This window comes from Chiroxiphia lanceolata, chromosome 4, assembly GCF_009829145.1.
Source record: "Chiroxiphia lanceolata isolate bChiLan1 chromosome 4, bChiLan1.pri, whole genome shotgun sequence".
In the NCBI taxonomy this organism is placed as follows: Eukaryota; Metazoa; Chordata; class Aves; order Passeriformes; family Pipridae; genus Chiroxiphia; species Chiroxiphia lanceolata.
Window position 1 is genome coordinate 11,270,919 of NC_045640.1, and position 21,085 is coordinate 11,292,003.

The following is a 21,085-nucleotide window of genomic DNA, read 5'->3' on the forward strand; positions in this document are numbered from 1 at the left end:
CAGGAGAAGGCCTTAGCATCCCCAAAAGATTCAACTAAATACATGCCTTTCTTTTAACCTACCCTTCATGTGGTCTCTGTGCTTGTTTGAGTTAATCAGTAAGAAATGAAGCCACTCAAAAAGTTTCTTTTGATGACAGGAGAAAATGATATCTAGTTAAAATTCAGACATGATCAAAGGCACAAGTGATACAAAAAAACTGGAAGGGAACCTGGCACCAGATGGTAGAATGAGACCACAAAGGGACAACAGTAATAAATATGATTCAATATCCAGGAGAACATGTGCAAAATAACATGCACTGATCACTAAACCCTGCGATAAGCACACAATATTATTTAAATTTAATCATTAAGAAGACAGAGCTGACATAAGGACTTTGTTATCCTCTCAAAGGCTGCCTTTTATTATTCCCACATGTAAAGCAGCAAAGCAGGATTACTGCTGAGGGCTTACTGGTAATACATTTTGTGGGTTTAGTTCAAGATGAGGCTCAAAGGTGACTCTGCCATAAAGCAAGAAAAATAATACAAATAAGTCGGTGAATCATAGAACTGAATATATAACAGCTACAAGGAAAAATGTGTGCTCAAAAAAGATCTGTGCTGAGAACTAAAGGTCTTTCTTTTCTTCTGATCACAGATGGAGTATTAAAAATTAATGTAAGTTCTACCAGAAAAGAACTTGACAGTCCTATTTTGAGACTCATTTCACTTTGTCTCTTCTCCCTGTCTCACAGAACATTAATGCCAAAACATTCAAAAGAAGTTCTCTAGGGCTTGCTTTGCACATTTGCAGAGGTGCTGGGAAGTATTTTGAAAAAGTGACTTGGAGTCCTTTAGTTTGTAGATACCCGATGGGGGAAAAACTCAACAGACTCTGATGCTTTGCAGGGAGATCCTTGGCATTTTCCAAAGAAAAATTAGGCCCTCCAAGGTTGACACTCCCCAGAAAACTGGGAGTCAGCTCAGATAGCAAGAACCAGTAGCCATTTCAGATAATACTAGCATGACAGCTCTGAGGATTTTAACTTCATTTTCAGAAACAAACTTACAAGTTAAATCAAGACCCAGGCCTCACTTAAAACAAGGAGAAACAGGCTGTTAAAGTAGTTAAAATAAAATGCTTCCAAAGGTATTTAGGCACTTTAAAATTGCATATCAGTATACTGAGAGTCTACATCACACTAAATATTGATAATATTTAAGTGTCTTAATATTTGTTTTCTATATCGAGGTTCCAACTCTTTAGATTGACACAGCCTGTGAAAAATAAAGTCTTTTAAAAGATAAGAAATATTAGTTCAAATTGTATTTTCTTCTTTTATTCAAATAATTTACAAAACATCTATCAGTGTATCAAAGTATCAGTGGAAACTAGAGAGATCAAATACAAAACAATTGTAGGGACCATCTTTTCCTGACAATCCTTGGAAGACAACATCTGTAGCCTCTGATATTCAGGCATGCTCCACTCATGATGTTCAGACTAAAGATGTGCTGAATTGCCCACAAAGGATAATCACCATAGCTACCATAGTTAGATAGCAAAGGAGAGGCCAGGTTGGAGGCTGTCCTTGGGATTATGCAGGATCCCATATAGCCAGCATTTTCAGCAGCACAATGCTCAGCCCTACAGAGGCACCACAAATAGCCTGGCTGCCCTACAGAGACCAAGCTGACCTCAGAGTTGTTCTCCCAGCTTTACCAGTGTCTACACAGGTGCAGCTCATGCCACACCCATATGCAGCATCCTGTTTCCCTTATTTGTAAGAAAGTCATTAGTTTATAGATATGGATATCTACTTCAAATGTGAGTTGTACAAAATACTGTTTGAGGAGGTGTCAGAGACTGAAATGGTTAATGGCTTAAACAAAGACTTTTGTCCACTGTAGCAAACTGCAAGGAAACAGCAAAGAACCCAGCAAAACCCACCCATCCCTGAATATGCCTCCTAATTTGGGGTGCAAAAGGACCTTGAGATGAGATAAGATAAGGGAGGATACTATTGTTCAACTATCCCAGGAGCAGAAGGGCTTGCATACTTGAAGATACAAACTGGATTTTCAGATAAGGGAAGAGGCTGATAAGAGGCAAAACCCCAGAGGGATCAAGACCATCGCTTTGACAGGACTTTGACCACCACTTCAACCAACAGACATTGGAGCTGCAACTACCAAGTTTCATCACTGGATCCAGTAGGTGGTGACAACATATATCTTTCTACTTTTATCCTTTCTTTCTCTTTCTTTTCCTTATACATTTTCCTAAGTGTTATTTTCATGCTTTTATATTACTATATTATTATAGATAATAACAACCAAAATGGCTACACATCTGTTTTCCTTTGAAACCAGATTGTTCTAAAATGAACTCTACTTATATATATTTACAAACACCAATCATTCAGTGTTGTTTCACTCTAATCTGCCCCAAGGGATCTATTAACAAGAACTTGGGTTACCTTCGTCTTTTGGGGTGGTCGTAACAGGAGGGCAGGGTGGTGGTGATGTGTGACGCTGACTCAGGGTTTGCTAGAGAACTGTAGAGTCCTGCACAGCACTGCTATTGTGCCATTCTTCAGTCATGCTATAGTTGTGCATCCAATGACATTAGAAGCATGTGTCCATGCTTTTCCATGTCAGGAAAAGTATTAACAAACTGGAAGGGATTTGCAGAGAGGTAACAAATAGGACGGGGGCTTAAGCATTGACTCATGAGAAATAATTTGAGCTGCTGAATATGTTTTTTTTCTTGGCCAAATAATGACTAATTTGATATTCAGGCATCTGAAAAAATAAGTTGTATAGGACAGGCCAAGACACAGTTATGACTCAAGAGAACAAGCATAGGGCAGCAGGGAGAGTAAAAGAAAGACTATAGGGTCCTAATTATTAGCCATAGGCTAAAGTATGGGAACAATACCAGTCATGGGCTGAACTTGGAAACAGCTCCTTCAATCAGTCAAATCCTTCTCCCTCTCCTCCCTGCTTTTCTAAAAAGCCAGCATTCTGGGCTAAAACCTCTGCCAGTGTAAAGTAATCTAGTGCTACTGATATAATGATGTTGCCCTGACTAGAGAGTTGATATAGGACTGCTAAGTTTTGAACAGATATGAGACATATCTTATCATCCACTTATCAAACTGAACTCTATGGGAGAAGTTTCTTCAGCCTACAAGGCTTTAGGACAAGATCCTTAGCAGCTCCAAGACTGTCATCGGTCATTCTAGTCATACTATTCACAACCTGAGCTACAGTGACACTGAGACCCCTATGACAACCTGGAATTTGCGTTTTTCTAACTTCCCTCAACTGTTCATATCAGTGAGTTATCCTCTACTCCTTTACTATCATTAGGGAACAAAAAAGAACCAGTGGCTTATCAAAAAGATTAACTTTACAAATCAAAATTTTGACAAGTAAGGACCTTCCTTTAAACTACTGTTAAGCAGGACGAGTTTGCAGAACAGATATCCAGAGAAATCTCTGAGTTTTTCCATTTTCCTTCAGATTATTGTGCTAGACACAGCTCTCAGTAACTCCTTCTTTCTCCTTGAAGTAAACTACAGTGTACCAGAAGACAAGTCCAACTTCCATCTTTCCTCTGTGAGGAAGCCAGAATGTTAAATCAAGCTATTCACACACTCCACCTCATGTTGGTCCTCTCCAGCTTCCAGTTGCCAAGCAACAGATACCCCCACAATTTATCAAATCAATGCCATGGCAGTAGGGAAAATGACAAGGCTAAGGTCTAGGGATCCATTTATCTGTTTTTTTGAAGGTTCATATCGTGTGCAACTGAAAACAAAAGGTGGCTGACACTCAAGGGCTGAACCTGAGGGCATCAGCATTGGACATAGAGGCTTTGAGTTGCCAGGGTAATTACAGACATTTGGCCATTGCAGAATGAGCCCAGAGAAACCCACTATGCATCCATAAGGGATAGGTTGCATTTCATCCAATCTTCCCTTCAGGAGGTTTATTAAGACAGTAGGTGGGAGATTTTATTGAAGTTCCAATAGTAAGAATTTAATTTTTATGAGGAATTCATGCTGAATACCTTGATTCAGCCATAAATGGTTATCTGGTAATTTTATCTGAAAGCGAGAATGTAACAGTAGTCATATTATTACTCCCTATGTGCCACTGATTGCAGAGATTGGTAGACTGTAATCCCAAGGGACAAAGTAGGTTCAGTAAGATTCCTGGTTTGATTCCTTTACCTGCTTGCTTTGTTGAGCACAAAAAGTTGAGGGGCACAGTTTTCTTCCTAGTTTATTTAATTTGCATTTTGTAATCTTGCTCAGCTGCACAAAATTAAAAACTTGAAAAGGCTGTCTGTGGAAAAGTGATTAAAAACAACAAAGAAATCCCACAGGAAACCAAAACCACGGGGGGGGGGGGGAGGGGGAAGAAAAAGGGAGAATACCATCACAGTAGCACAAGGGAAGGCATCAGGGAAAGATGGGGTCTGAATAACCTGCCTTTCAGGTGACATAAGAAATCAGAGGGCAGGTAAAAACTTGGTAAAGTTATGAAGGTGGAGGAAGTGTGGGAATTGACTGAGCTTCCAGCAGTTGCAAAGGGAGAACAGGTTAGCAGAGATGCACAGAGCTAATGCTGTTCATGTCTCTGTTCAGCTCTAAGGCCAGACATTAAAATAATCGAGTAGGAGGGAATTTATGAATAATAAGAATAAACTAGGGTTTTAAGAAGGAAGGAACATACCCTGGGTTTGAATCACTTTTCAGAACCACTGTCACAGTGCTCCTCTAGGTCTAGAAGAAAGGAGCTTACAAGAGCCAAATTCAATTGGCTGGAGTGACTGCAGATGCTCAGCAAGCCACAGGTATCTACCAGAGGGAGGACAGAAGGAGTATGAACAGAGACTCAAGAAAAAAGCACTCAGAGGTGTAAGTGGCTGTAAAAGGACCGGAATTCAAGCTCCTCTACAACCACACCGTCTCCATTTGCAGTCTGCTTGATACCTTTGTTGTCATTTGAAGAAAAACCTTCAACTTAGCTTACATTTCCATTCAGTGGCATTAGTGTGGTTTGCTAGGATATACAAGAATCCAATTTCTTATTTTTTTTTCTTTTTTGTGTTTAATTCAGTTAATTCTTAACTCAGCTGGTCTTAAATGATCTTTTCAAAACATTCCTGTAAACTCAAACTTGGACTCTACTGATGGAAACCTTCAAGTAAAATCTTGGCTTACCTCCACCTGAAGTCGGTGAAGATAGGATCTTTCCCTGAACATATTTTCTGCTTCAGTTATGTCTCTGCCCACAAAATGAGTGGGATGTAATACATAGATGGGATATAAGCAGCCCTCTGAAGAAGAGCAAAGGCATCATCCCTCCTTTGTAATAAGTGCCCTACCCACTGAATTTCACTATCATGTACATGGAGTCTGGTCTCATACACAGTATCTCAAATTTCTACCTAACTTCCAGTCTGGCCAAGGAGAAAAGAGATCCCAGCATGAGCTCTCACACCCAGAGAAGACCACTACCTCCATTTAGAAAAGTGCAAAAAAGTGTCTGTCACTCCTTTTTTTCATGGTGCTGGCATGGCAAGCTCCTCAGGATGGGAAGAGGAACATTCTATTCTTGTATACTGCATATCTTTCTCCCAAAAAGTCAGCTCCACTGTCAACTCTAAGGTATCCCTAACCATCACGAGAAGCACCTTTATAAACGCCTGAGAAATGCAAAAGATCAACAGACAGATTTAGGATGACAATATTTTTCTTCCATTCCTAAGTATATCCTAAACCATGTTTCATGCAACTTGATCCTTTCCTGGCTGTGTGTGATCTTTCATCTGTCTGTGACTCAGGTCTTCTGAGAATAGCAGTTCTTGTATTTCTCTGACTTTCAGCAAGGTAGTAAGAGTAAAAGGATAATGAAGTATTCAGACTACTGTATGAGAAGCCCAAAAGATATTTTAAATGCCTAAAACAGGCTTCATTAAAAATTATAACAATAAAGGTTTGATTAACTGAAAAGTCAGATTTCAAGCTGAAAGCCAGTGTGGAGCTATTCATCTGAAAGTAGTGATCAGCAGTCTTTTGTAAAATAAAGGTCATGTATCACCAATCAACATTTTTTTTCCCATGATAAAGGACAATTATGAAAAAGAAGACCTAAAACCTGTTTAAATATTCTCATGAAGGTGCACACAAACCACACAAATCCAGTCTCCAGTCCCATGCCATGGAGCAAAGGCACTGAACAACTTACTGGGTTTCAGAAAACAGTCTGAAAATGTGCATCAGGGCTGACAGCTGCAAGCAAAGAGAACAGAATGGTTGGATACGTAAAAGCAGGAATTATAAAAGTGAAAAGAAGGTGGTAATGAGTCTGCCACTTACGGTCAGGCTTCATCAAAATACAAGTTGAGTGCGAGGCCTTTGGTTAAAAAAAAAATCAAATTGAGAAAGTGATTTAAGTATAACTATTCTAGTGTTAAACAAGATGAGCCTTCTTGAAAAGCGTTTGAAGATTTCAATCCATTTAGTATAGGAAAGGAAACTGTATATGGCACACGCAAAGAACAGGATGCTGAAGTGTATGAAACACGCACGATAAATAACTTAGGTTATGCCCCAAAGGAGATGTTTTGGAGGGTTTTTTGGCATCTTTACAACAGCTTGCACTGTCATAATAATGGATACTGAAATGAGGATGTTTCAGTCATGGTTTATAACATTTTAAGGCATCTAGTTATAAAGTAGCGTCAGGGGACTGGAATGATCTGTAGTTCTCAACACTCAAAAATACCTTTAACCATATGGACCCTATGACATCTAACATACCTGCTTTGCAATATGTTTCATTTGCATAGAGAATGTATGAGAAGCCTGACTGGGAGCAGCTCATGCATTGCTCACTTGCAGAAAAGAGCAGAAGCACCAAGTTTGCATCACTCACCCTCACGTCCTGGCAAGGCAAATCTGACATTAAAGGGAGAAGAACCAGGGATATGCAGAACTGGGACCAGTATTTGGCCTGTTTCACATTCATAAGCCACAGCGAAAAGCAGCTCCAGCTCAGAGAAGGAGCTGGCTGCATATACTGTGCCAGGTGACATTTTGCTCCCCCAGGATTCTGGCACTGAAAGATATTCATATATTTACAACCTTTCTTAAGGTCATCTCTGCTGTGTCTCCAGCTGAGCCATTAAATATTAATTGGACTACTTTCCAAAAATAAAAAGCAGAACCTCTAATTTACTTGTGTAATTTACACCTCCCACAAACCAGGTGTCCTCCTGAACCGAACCGAACAAGCCATTTGCTCTTCACAATCCTGAAATATGCTAAGTGCTTTTGAGACAGACACACAGTTGCTTGTTCATTCTGTGTGCACAAATGCATGTTATTATTTGGGGGGAAAAAAAGAACCTTAAATGAAACAGAAAATATGCCCTCCAGGTGATGCAGTCAGACCTTCCCACTCACACTAGGTAGTTCTCTTCAGTTTGGGCTTCGGGCTTCATTTTTTTTTTATAGTGTTTTACCTAGGTGAGTTTGAATATCTTGTCACAGGTCATTTTGTTCAACAAGATTTAAGGCTGCTAGATTTCTCAAAGAGCTCAAATTTTAACCCACAGTTGTAAAGAGCATGATCGCTTTCTGGTCATATACAAGAACTTGCATTAAAGAACTTTTGTATTCTCGCATAGAATCATAGAATAATTTGAGCTGAAAAAGACCTTTGAGTTCATAGACTCCAACTGTAAACTTATTTAACTGTGTAATAAGCCTAACATTGTAATTAGCTCTGAAATTTAAGTGCAATACCATTATTACTCATGTTAAGACAAGGTAAATATGTGTTCAGTAATCACTGAGCCACACTGATTATTTGCAGAAGTTTATTAGGTGCTGATTTACACTGATGAATAACATGCCTGTTCTTCAGTGAGGCTAAGGAATCTCTGGAGTGAAAATTCACAGAATTTGAGGTCCTCATTGCTCAGCTGCCATCTAAGCTCAGAGACACTAAAGTCCTCAATATCACATTACCCAAGAAAGCTAGTTTTGTTTTTCCACTTGTAGTGAAACACATCCATCCTGTCAGGGTTTAGCAGGCTGGATGCCAGCTCAAAACTAAACCTTCTGGGAATTTGTAGTCTAAGAAATACTTCGGCTTTATTGCCTCAGAAATTTAGTCTGTCAATCTCAGAGCTTAACTGCAATATAGGTGCTAGGCAAAAAAAAATAAAAATTTTTATTTTCTTTTGGAAGAGGTGACTTTGTCATAAGTGAACATCAGAGCACTCACACAGGAAATGGGGCAGAGAGACTCACTTTCTTTCTCTGAAAAGGGAGAATCAAAAGGCATCCTGGATCTTGCTTGAAAATATCCAAATCATCAGACTTGGAAATATTTTGGTGAAGGTATGTTAAGAAAGAGAATATGTCTCCTCAGTTGCATGGGCTAATTAAAGGTTTGTTGTACTGCAGAGTTTATACCCTGACTGCCATTAGGTGGAGGATAACACCCAGGGAAGGTGCAGTTCTCAACTCCAGACTCTGCCAACAAAATACAAGTTCAGAGAAGAGGAGAGGACTTTGCCAATTTGAATTGCAACCAAGAGCTGAAAAACCACGGCCCAGGAGCTTTTTTTGGGTCCTACTCCTCTGAGGAAATGATGCTTCTTTTGCACACTCTTTTAACAACTTGCCATCATTTTTCCTAAGCAGCCACGGGTGGGTGACAGGAACTTCTTCTGGGGAAATCATAATATCTCTTGTCTCTTAGGAAAAGCCACTCCATTGTGGAGGAAATCCAGATGAAGTTTCCTAGAGCATTACCTTTGAGTTGGCAAGTGTGTCAATGGCAAGAGGCCATTTTGTATATCACACTCCAGCTTTGTTGGAAATCTGATCACCCAGTGCAAGCTCAAATCTTTTTTTTTTTCCCATCTGGACCTGAGCACCTCCAGAAATATTCAATGCTTTGTGAGACTGAGTGGTATTGTAAAGCGTACACCCTCAACTGGCATAAATAAGCTTCATTAATTAACTTAATAACAGATGCAGCAGTTTAGCTGTGTTCTGTTTTATACCTTTAAAATTCAGCTTGTAGTTTAATAGCTTTAGAAATTCGTTACTGTAATAGCTTTAGAGTTGGGGGGTTTTTCTCCTCTATCATTTTCTTTAATAATAAAGTTTTATTTCATTTGTATATCTTGCAGGTAACAATTTAATACACTTAAGAATATGTAACATATTCCTTTCTCAAAGTGAGGACCATTCTGTTTAGGAAACCAAGGCTAAGCTAACAATTGTAGGTACCATTAAGCTCATGTTTATTCATGGATAGCTGCAGTAGTCTATTAAAACTCTTTGGCACAAAACTGACAAAAAAATTAGTGAAAATTTAGCATCCCTCCCTCCCACCCCCAACAGAGTGATGTTGCAGCTAAAATGAAAGACAAGTATCGGGTTCTTCTAGCAGCAAGGCAGAGGGGGTGGAATGGGGAGACAGACAGGAAGTAAGGAAAACTGGAAAGATTCCACAGACGACTCTTTCTTTCTGAAATACTGTATTTACACAAAATTGAAGAGAGTACAAATACTTTACTAAGAAGACAAAACCATTATAGTACATTCAATTTAAACACAGGCAGAACTATAGATGCAAAGCACAGAGGCCTAAGGTACTCTCATGGGGGAAAAAAAAAGCACATCATAAAGGCCCCAGAGATTAAAAGCAGGAGGTAAAAGAACATTGTATCTGTTACACAGCATCACCTTTCTTTGACTGAACAAGACACTCCTTCCTCATTGTAGATGGTGGGGAAAACCCTCTCAATGTGCTGATGGCTCAACACTGATTTTACAAAACTATTAAGCATGTACTTAATTTTCAGCATGGAAACAGAATTGCTAACTTCAAAGGAAATTATATTTGTGTCTAATCACATGCTTATATTCTTAGTTCGACCAGAAGTAGCCTTCTCAGTGCTTCACAGGGTCAAGTCCATTGTTACATAAAAATAAGAGTTCTCTACTGTCTTCTTTCTTTTAATTTTTCTTAAAATATACTTTAGAATTGCTTTAATTTTCCCTTTAGGTAATCAATTAGAAAATAGTAGCTTATTGAATGCCTTAGAATTTTTAAATTTTAATAAATATCTTATATAATCAAAGGAATATTGTTCAAAAATAATTGCCACATTTTTCCAAAGCCTGTTTAGATTTAAAAAGAAAAAAAAAAAGAGAAAAATACATATAATAACAAAGCAGCTTTATATTTCCGGGCATTTGGCAGCAGGTCTGTTATAATATCTCTTGCACATCTCTTGTTATCAATTAAAATCACCAGATCAATTGATCATTATTAAAGAAAAGGTTGTACAATATTATTACAATTCACCATGTATAGCCAATGTGTGAAATATTTTACACATTATATATCCCTTAAAAAGAATTAATATATTTTAGCCTTTTCTTTGAAAACAGATAGCTTCTGACATAATATATCTTAAACACAGTGGTATCTGTCACTTCTACTGTCTAACTCATTTTTTTTTTTTCTGAATAAAAGCTTGTTTGAATAGGACTACTATCTCAGTGATGGAACTACAGTGCTATTTAACTAAATTCCATATATGTCATCATTATTGTTGCTGCAGTTATTGTAATCACATACCACTGAAGTGCTAAATATTAGTAACTCAGATATGTGGACTTTGGTTATGCTTGATAGAATACTGGAATATCAAATATATGTACCACTTCCTAAAGGCTATGTTACAATCATGATGCCTAGTAATAAATAATAACAACAATCTCAGATTCAAAGTGCTGACTCACTTGAGGCACCAATACAATAAATCAATCAATTAAAAGACTCATTTTTAATGTTTAAAACTAACAGAGCAGATCCTGGATTGCCAAGTTGTATGTGCAGCACAGAAGACTCTGAACCTCTCCTTCCAATCCGGGGATTCCTGTGGTCCCAGAAACACTGGAATATCTCGTCTGACGTGGAATGCTCCAAGACATACCAAGTCTTCGGATATGAAACGTTAAAAGCTCTCTAAACTTCTCTAAAGCCTCGAAATGGTCTCTTAAGACCCCTCAAGCCAACTCCATTCAACCAGGAACAAGGCTTTGCCATGTATTGTGCTTGGCTGCAGACCAGGGAAGAGCCTCTCATGAAAGTCCAGGATGAAATGTATCACATTATGCAGCTTTCACACCCCGGAGACACTGTCAGCACTGTCAGCATGAGAGGGAAAAGGCAGCTTTCCAGCAGCAGCAAACACCTGTCTCACTCGAAGGGGAGTGCTTTCACCTCGTTAGTTTGTTCTGTGCAAGCAGTAATCGTTTTCAGTGTCTAGAGAACTGTTGTACCCCGATGAAGGATACAGGTCTCTCTTAAGTATCCTGTTGACGATGTTGATCAGAACTTTTTTGTACTGTTGACGCAAAAGTGAGTAAACAAATGGATCTGATGCAGCCTTACTGTAGGTGAGGCACTTGCTTATAATTCCCCAGTAGTAATTTATGGTAACAAAAGGAAGGAGCTCTATCAACCTGTTAAACATTAAAGAGAAATTAAAAATTAAAGAGAAATTAACACTTAAGTGCTAATATTCACACTGAGCCCAGTGCTCAACTCATGCTTCATGAAACATTCAAGTAACACTTATTTTGTTACAGCACACAGTCCCTGCAGGAGAAGAGCCCTGTACTTACTTAGTCCTTGCTTTCAATAAAGACAAAGAGACCTTTTGCAAAGCCACTGGGAGACAAAAAGAATTTCCTCTATGGAAAGAAGAAAAAACTGTTTTCAACAGCAATGCTTCTGTGCATCGGAGAGAAGAAAGTCCTGCAGTTTATTGCTCATTTTCTGAATTTAGAGAGTTGTGCTGGTAAGTGGTCAAAATTTTGGTGGCATAATTGACTACCTCTCTCCCATGGCAAGCTTGAGGTAGACACATGTGACTCACGGCATCCACACTCACTGAACTCAGTTGCCTAAGTAGAGCTGTCTAGCGGCACTTGGAGCATTTGGGTATAACCCCATTGGCATCAGGCTGCTGCTCCTGGAAGCTGTGAGTCTGTGGCATATGTGCCAGGCTAGGTAAAGGGTTTGGATACTATGCAGCATCTCAAATGACATCAGAAACTTGGTCTAGATCACTGAATCCATCTCCTCAGACACAGACAAGCGAACCTTCATTACACCACGGTGGTGAATTATCACAGATGCAAAGAGAATTCATGTCAGACCATTGTAGTACGAAGAACAACTTGGCAGTATCTCAGAGAGCTTTGAGTGGCACCTGCAATCTCACAGTATGCTTAGGAGCGCACCTGCATCTACTTACCCATGAAAGTTTTTGTGTGTACTAAGCTGACCATGAGTTTGGCCAAAGAAAACACGGAGACAACACTTTTATCATCATTATATGACCAGTCAGCTGCCTCCAGACCTGTGTCTTCCTGTCTGTGCTTCACGGATGATTAGTGGCCTCAGCACCTCAGCTGTGAGGGATGTATTAATCATGGGTGGAGAAACTGCAACTAAGTTAAACAATTTTTCCACAGAAGTGAGAGCAATCCTTCAGACTGTTCCAGCAAATGTCTCGCCCAACTCATCAGTAGTGGGCAAGCTCTCCAGGAAGGTGGAAAGAACAGGGTGAGAAGTTTTTATTTTCTGTACACCTTTTGTAAAACGTTTTGCAGGAGCAAGAATATACTGCTTTGCTCTATTCATTCCAGAAGAAAAAAACAGGTACAGTGAGATAAAATAGCCCTTTTCTCTACCCTAAAACATCACTGTTTGAAGATGTCAGATCAGAAGCTTTCTCAAGGCTTGAAGAACCTTCTGTCCTCTTTCCAAAGAGCAGAGTTCCCAACTTGCAGGGTGTTGATTTTTTAAGCTGTTCCAATCCCTCCTCTTAGAAAAGCTGACTTACAACCACTAGGACTGAACATTGCAACAAGTGACAGGAAAATTTCTTATTTCTGTGAGTAAAAGTAAAATCATTCCTATGACAAGAGCATTAAAAAAACCAGATGACTTCTGTCTGAAGCTGCTTGGAAAAATTTCCAATGAATTCAAAACAGATAGAACAGGAAGACACAAATTGTGAGAAATAAATGCACCATAAATTACACTTGCTACTGATTGCTTTGATTTATCCCATCCTGCATACTATCCAAATGCAAGAAATGTACAATTGTTATTTACACAACTGATGTTTTCATAAAGACACTAAATAAGAACAGTAAGGTATCTTTCAGTCATGAAAACAGATGTATTACTATGTGTTCCAAATAATGCATTATGGGTCCCAACTTAATTGCACTGAAGCCAATGGACAAAAAATTACACAGCTTTTAATAAGATAAAGGGTCTGGCCAAAACAATTCAGCCTTAGAAATACCCATGTGAATGCATCTTAGTATCATTTTCTTGTTTTCAGTGCTATTACAAAAGAAATGAAATTCATCTGTCGGCTCTTAGTGAACAGACGGATATATTGCTAATGATCCTAATCTCATTCAAATTTCTGAAATGAGGAGCAAACACTGAGCTCACAGCACAACCTGAGTCAGCAGGCCAAGAGCAAGAAAACGGGGATAATGTCTTTTACATTGTCTCCCCAGAGATTGGTTCAGTACCACCCCCTAAAAACCAGAATGGGAGAAGAATGGGAAAACAGGCATGGCAGCAAGTCCTCTGACCTCACCTCCATCACCACCTATTATGTAGTGCTGTCTTGGCACCGTCTTGTCTTTGGGACAAAGAGCCTATCAAGATGCCCTCCCCAAAGCCTCCTCATTTTGCTGTCACTGAACCAGCTCAGTCCTTGTGACTGAGACAGACGTTGTACCTTGACACACATTTCCATAAACCAGCCCTCAGCCTTCTGTGTAGTGACTCAGGCTGTATCAGTTTGTCACACAGAGAAAATGCACCACCTCATGTTTGCCAAATGCAAGGTCTGAAGAAGGAAGTAACTTTTATTTTAGAAGTTTATGAGAAATATCTCCACCCTGAAAAATGTGGCCATGCTTGGAATTTGCTGAGCTTGGTAATGTTCAGATGGAAAGAAGATGGCAAAATCCACTTTGCTCAATATAATTAGATCCTGATTATGGCAAAAGTGAATAGAAAATGACTCAAAATGTATTGTACAGTGATCAATTAACCTTTTAACTCTATGATGTAATGTTAAGATTTGTAATAAAACTTCCAACTGCAGAAAAAAAGACATGGTTATCCAGGAGATTAGTCAGGAACCCCTTTCAACATGTAAATGGGGACTGAAATAAATGTCACTCTTAAAGATTAAAAAACATTGTCTGTTTTGTGCACTGGCCTTTATCCCCCACTCATGTAAGAAAAGGGCAGTGACAATGGCCATAAAGGGCCTAGATGTATGTGACTGTATAAGGTCAGAGCACTAAACCTGGCCAGTTTCTGTGAGCTGGTGTGGCTGCAGACACTGGTAGTTTGGTAGCAACCTTAAGGAAGCCCTCACTAGGGGGTTTTGCAGACTAGTGCACCTTCCTCGACAGAAGTCACTCCTCTTCAAGGCTGTCTTGAACACACTGTGAAGTAAGAAATGTTTTTTAAAAATCACCTGTGAAAGACATAGCCCATTTTAGTTCAGAGATGAAAGGCTAAATGAGGTGCTGTGATTCAATATAATTACACTGGCTTCCAGATCACTGGTTTATGCAAAATTTAAAAATAATATACATATATTGTATAAAGACTATACAAGTACAATAATGACAACAGTGTATAAGCAATTAAAAAGGTGCAAACTACCAGGATGGATGCTTATAATTCTGTGCAGTTGAGAAGCATGGTGTTTCCTATATATTTTAAAAGTCTAATTATTGGTTTTCCTGAGACCTAACTTTTACACCTCATCACAAGGCTGTGCTGCACCATTAGCAATATATTTACAGACATTAATGTTTCCAGACAGAAAGCCTATCTGACAAATTATCAGCCTGGGCAAATTTAAATTATATCACCTCAGCTTCCAATAGCAGCAAGCTTGGCTTATGCCTTTAAAAAAAAAAAAAAGAGACAAGCTAATCAGGAAAGTCTGTCTGCTTTGCTTTCTGTTTCTCGGGTTGTGCTAATAAGGAAGGGTGGTGAGTCTTTTAAACTGCTTTTTTCTCCCATCGGCATGTAATTAATTCCTGGTACTTGTCCTAAAAGCCTCTTGCTCTTGGCAGAGGCACCCAGACCTGGCTACAATGAGGGAAGGAGAGCCAGAGGCTGGCTGAGCTGCGCCCCAGGGCTGGGGGGGCGAGTAGGAGCGGAGTGTCAGAGTGGCTGTTTGCGTGTGTCTGTTTGGTGTGCTCTGCCCTCAGAACCGGCCCCGGGTCTCCGTTCTGGTGTCTGGCACCCCAAAATTAGCTGTAGGTCCCCCGGGCACATTCGCATCGCAGGGCATCCCCTTCTCGCAAAGTCCCTCACCCCAACAGGGGATACTAACCTGGTGATAATGTAAGGACCAAAACAGATCACGAACGACCCTATAAAAATACTGATTTTCTTGGTAGCCCGCTGCCTCCTCCGTTTCTGCTCGTTCAGACAGCGCTGCTTCACACTGTGAAGGGAAAAGAGCAGTAGGGGAGTTAAGGCAAGGGAGGAGGCGCAACGTGAACCCAAAGGAGACGGAAAGGACTCTCTTTCGGCCCAAAAGCCCCTGCGCCCGGGAAGGGAAGGGGAGGGAAGGTGAAGGCAGTCCCCGGGGAGAGGACGGCAGTCTCGGTTTGGAGGAAAGGCAGCCCCTGAGGGGACGAGGGCAGCCCCCCAGGGGAGAGCAGGGCAGATCCCCGGGAGAGATGAGGGCAGCCCCGGCCCCGCTGAGCCTCACCGGACGACCGCACTCACCACAGCAGTGGTTCCCTCTTAAGAGGAGCTCAGCCAAGTGGGAGCACCCGGCGAGCCGGATTAGCATTTAAACAGAGAAGGTTACAAATGCACGAGCCACCATTCCTGGCACTAAGCAGCATCTGAAACTAGAGGCAGGAGCGCTCGCCATGTGGCCGGGGCAGGCAGGAAGTGCTGGGGAGGCAGGACATTCTCTCCGCCCGGGGTACCTACCGCGAGTGCCCAGGGGCTGTGAATCCGAACACGCACGCATTACCTGGGGTGGATATCCACCAGCAAAACCAGAGTCTGCATGGTAATAATGTCTATCCGTTTGCAGTGGAACCGGGCAACTTTTAACACCTTCAAATAGGTGAAGCACAAAATCACCAGAGACAGCATGAAACTGGTGGAGTGAAAGACAATGGTGAACACCGTAAACCTTCTTCGCTCCGACTCTTCCTTCAGGTGTAGGGTGCAAGAGGCATAAACGCTGTTGTAATCTACCCATGAGTAAAACAAGGATACCAAGGGGAAAGTGAGGGAGTGGAGCCATGAGTAGCCCATCAGTATCACAGCGTCTTTATACCGCATCTTGCTGGTGTAGCTTAAGGGGAACACCACGGCAATCCATTTGTCGATGCTGAGTGCTGCCATGCTCAGCATCGTGTTGGAAGTCAGGAAAGTTTCCAGGAAACCCACCGCTTTGCAGATACAGCCCCCGAGGGGTTGCTGGTTCCTCAGGATGCCCAGCAGCGTAAAAGGCATGTTCAGGACGGTGAGGAGCAGGTTGCAGAAGGATAAGTTCACCAGGAAAACCCCGGCGACCTGCTTGCGGATCTCTGTACTGTAGACGAAGCATAGCAGCACCAGGAGGTTGGAGAGCAGAGAGACAACCAGCACCAGCACGAGGAGCAGCGCCAGCAGCACGCCTGCCAAGTCCATCTCTCAGCGGGTCCCCTGGAGCGGGCGAGGGCAGGAGGAAGGGGGCACCCGCGCCGGCACCGCAGCCTCGCCTGCCGCCCAACGCGGCCGTCCGCGCATGGTGCCGGCGGCGGGGCAGGGGCCGGGGGGCAGCGCCGGGGGCCGCGGGGCGCAGGGAGAGGAGCAGGGGGCGGGCAGCGGGGTCCAAGGTGCAGAGAGAGGGGCGAGGGGAGCGGGGCAGAGGGGAGAGGACCCCAGGGGGAGTGGGATTCTCTGACAGCAGAGTCAGGCAGCAGGGGAGCAGGGGCCGGGAGGAGCGGGGCGGGAGCCGAGGGTAGAGGGGCACCGGGGTGCGCAGCGACTGGATCGGGAGGTAGATGGAAGCTGGAGGTACCCGAGAATCGGAGCAGGAGCGATTCTTAGGGGGTCCGGGGCACCCGGGGGCCGGAGCCCAGGGAGCCGGGGCCGCGGGGAGCGGGACGGGAGCCGAGGCGGGATCCGGCGCCGCGGCGCTCGCCGTGCGCTGTCCGCGGTGCTGGAGCGGCGATGCCCCGACGGCCGCGCCGCCCGGGGCTTCAGGCCGCGGTCCGCGGTCCCCCCCGCGCCGGAGCCCCCTCCATGCCCCGCCGCGGCTCCGCTCCGCCGTGCGCTCGGCCTCCGCAGGCACTGAGCATCTTCCCCCGCTGCCCAGCCCCTCAAATACTCCAGCCGCGGAGCCTCCCGCAGCGACTCATGCGCAGACGAGCGGCTGCGAGGCAGAGGCTCATCCAGGGATCGCGGCGTCGGGCTGATCCACTCCCAGATCGCAGGCGAGAGCGGCAGGGAGCCCAGCTTTTGGCTACTGTGCAGCTCAGGGAGGATCAGACCTGAAGAGGAGTTAGTAGTAGTTTGATCCCTGCGCTCTGCTCAGGCACACCCTGAGCGCACCAGCTGCTTCTGGTGCTCCTGGAACCTGTACAAAAGTTGGTGACTGTGCCTCTTGGCAGGCTTGGCCCCCTCCATCTGAGGGATTGTTTGCCCTTTTCCCCCTTCAGCAGATTGCCCTCTGGGTATTCACACTGTCACCACATTGGCCAGCAGTGAGGGATGTTACTTGGCCAGAGACTCCACTTTGACTGCTTGGATGCACCAGCTGGCTGATCAAGAGCCCACATTTGGGTAGTGCTGCACATTCTGTGGAAAATTAAAGTCTCTCTCTTTGCCATTTTCCATTCACACTGTTAACACGATAGTGCGATGGTAGGAAAGGTTCTTTCTGTTATCACATTGTGGCAAAAGCTGTAAAGACAGATATGAAAGAGGACAGAAATTCCCCCTCTGCAGCAGTCAGAAATGTGGTTCATAGGGCTATTTCCCAAAGATGACATAAATCTTTCTCTTAGATTTAAAATAAGTAAATAAATAAAGAGAGAGAGAGAGAAAAAAGAGAGGGAATAAGTTTTGGTGCATCAAAACATTGATACAGGAAAAAGCTGCCATGTCTAATCACTGTCACATTTTACAGTTGATCGCCAGAACTGACATGAAGAAAAAGGAGAAGAAAAGGTAGCTTTCCTACTATCCAAAATTACTATTAATATCCCAAGGAAATTCTGTATTGTATATATTGTCTCTACAATGTAACCTTGTCACGCAAGTGTGACCGTTGTGTGGCTAACTGTACATAAAACTGCTTGAAAGAGCCTGAAGGCAATGTTGTTTTTCTTGTTTTTTGGTTATGTTTTTTTTCCCCAACAGCAGTTATAAGTTTTGGATCAGGCTCTAATTGAAAAGCTTGCTGTGGTAAATTATATGTCTTAAGGAAAGAGCAAAGCCACAAGACATGAGATTTGTTCTTTGGAAGAGAACCAGTACTGTATTATTGCTCGTGATGGAAAGAAGATGAGCATTTTCTCTGATCAGAAAGATGTCATTTCAAAAGTTAAAAAAGTGCAGATACATTTGACAATGATTACGCTTGACAAACAAAGATCCAATATATATCTGTGTAAGCATTTGAGGAAGAAAAAACTATAAAAGTATGACAATACCAGTTCTCCAAGAGTTCAGTTGTTGCATTTGTATCATCAGAGAGCCAACACTGTTTGGGAAGGGTTGGGAAAAAATGAACCACTGTGGGATAACCTGGTTATATCATTACAGAGCAAAGGTTCTGCAATTACTCCCTCTCTGACAACAGCAATTCTTACAGTTCCAACTCGTCATAACCTATATATGACCTACCTTTCATTTAATAGTATCACAAGGTTATGGAGCTTTTATGTTAGTCATCTGGGATTAGAGGCTGTCTGTGTAGTGATATCAGGTGAGGTAGATGCTATTTTGTGTCATCACAGGAACAACCTAGATGTGCTGTTCTCTTACTGTGATAGTTACTTGAGAAGCTGTTTACTGTTGGATCCAGACAGAAGGCAACTTCTGTCTCTTTCTCTCTTCTACACATACATGTACAATTCCTTTCATACAGCCTTTTCAAATGAAGAATGATTTGTTTCTAAAAACTAAAAGAGAAAGAATACATCAACATAAGACAAGAAAACAAAAAGGTAGCAAAAAGTCAAGAAAAAAAAAGATTCTGCTTTTTCACGTGTACACTGAGTTTTATGGTCCATTGCAACAATATTCTGGGCTTAAAAAACCCAGTAGGGATGAGACTGGAAGATCTCCCTTTTTATATTCTGTGGAGCTTTGTCAAGGAGATAAGTTAAACATACACATGACTTCCTGTGGGATGTCAGTCCTCTGTTGACCCTTTCCCATTTACAGGTAGCAACCTACAGCATAGTATGAATACCAGACACCTTTCAGTCTGATGTTCAAATGCCCACTTACAGCGTATGAGGTTGAAAACAGTCACCTGTGAGAGACCAGAAGGCTTGAACTTGCCACGGTGAGTTTGCAAAGGTGGGCACTGGCACCACAGCCCCTGAAAACACATATATTCCTGTTAGCTTTTTGCATATAAGCTGACATATGTAAATGCTCACAGTATGCAAATGTTCACAGCAGTCATACTAAGCACACACATTTTCTCAATCAAAATCTTACAGTATTTACTGTCATAATCAAGGATCCTGTCTTGATTGAAACTGGTGACTGGAGACTACTGCGATAAAATTTAGAAAAGGAAAAAAATAGATGTTCTTGTCATTAATTATCCTTTAATAGACATAAGCTATTTAGTTAACACAGATTAGGTAAGTACTTGAGACTTTTTTTCTAATAGCCGCATCATTCATTAAATCTACACATTCATCTGTTCTAAATATTGACCACAACTTCTTGGATTTCATGGTTAATGGACTGTATTCATTGGAAAGGAATAGAGGAGATTCAAATTCCTTTTTAGTTTCACTCCAGGAGAGATGTGTCATGGAAATTTCAACGTAGATCACAACTGAGCATAATTCAGTTCTAATCAATGTATTCTACAATGGCTAGGAACACATTTAATTTGGTTCTAAATTTAAGAAAGCACAACGAAAGAAGGAGATCTCAAACAAATTATATCAATTAATTTGCAAGTACAGAGAAAAGCAACCCTTTTTCCCAGATTCTCTTATGACAGGTGAAGAAGTGGAAATTGAATTATATTAACCAATATGGGGGAAAAGGGATGATTCATGGAAGTGATATTAAGAAGAAAGCTTTTCACTCCTAGGCCACTTGCTAAAAAGTGACCCATTCCAAAAGTGAGTAAGACTGATTAATACTCATGAGATTTTTCAGTATGTTCTGTAAACAGCTCTGCTACTCATAGTTCCTGAGAAGTACCGAGAAATATCTTCTCACTACCACAATGGCAACAGGTGTGCTGTTACTGTCACATCAGTTTTAGCTTATGAAGCTTTAGTGAAGACAGTGTCCTTCAGTTCTTCAAGTCTCATCAGCAACTTATTTTCTTATTATATGATCCCTCTTTCTTCTCAGAGGTTTATTTTATTAGGATTTGGACTATAGGGTCTTTGAGCAAGTGAGTACTGTGACAACCAACAGGTTGTTAGGCTCTAAAGAAAAGATGCAAAGCCAGACTCATCAGTATAATAACATTCTACAAGACTGTTCCTGTGGCAGAATTCTAGTAGGCACATTTACCACCTATGGAATAACTTTGTCCTTTCTTCCTAAAATGGAGTAAAGACAAACTCCACACGTGTAAAGTCCACACATTCCTTCAGTAGAACTCTACTTTGCAGGGAAAAAAATGGAACAGTAAAAAGTATGTGTATCTATCATAACTACCTGGGAAGGTAGAAGAGGCAAAAGAAATAAGAAGCTCAACCACT

The 21,085-nt window shown here is 41.7% G+C and overlaps 1 protein-coding gene across 1 annotated transcript; it reads right to left on the bottom strand.

Moving 5' to 3' along the window:
• Window positions 1-9,542: 9,542 nt before the first annotated feature.
• GPR78 (G protein-coupled receptor 78) lies at window positions 9,543-17,407 on the bottom strand. The gene is made up of 3 exons (XM_032686860.1): window positions 16,153-17,407; window positions 15,496-15,609; window positions 9,543-11,560 (listed from the first exon to the last, which is right to left on the bottom strand). Exons 1-3 carry the CDS (start codon window positions 16,818-16,820, stop codon window positions 11,323-11,325), a joined length of 1,020 nt encoding a protein of 339 aa, XP_032542751.1. The 5' UTR covers window positions 16,821-17,407; the 3' UTR covers window positions 9,543-11,322.
• Window positions 17,408-21,085: the final 3,678 nt, after the last annotated feature.

What these genes read in the sequence shown, in the direction of transcription:
- GPR78 (XM_032686860.1), bottom strand. Translation starts at nt 16,820, where the DNA reads ATGGACTTGGCAGGCGTGCTGCTGGCGCTGCTCCTCGTGCTGGTGCTG. An exon ending in CTGGTGGATATCCACCCCAG is followed by an intron (nt 15,610 to 16,152) that starts GTAATGCGTGCG and finishes TTCCCTTCACAG; the next exon opens with TGTGAAGCAGCGCTGTCTGA. An exon ending in GGTCCTTACATTATCACCAG is followed by an intron (nt 11,561 to 15,495) that starts GTTAGTATCCCC and finishes AATGTTTAACAG; the next exon opens with GTTGATAGAGCTCCTTCCTT.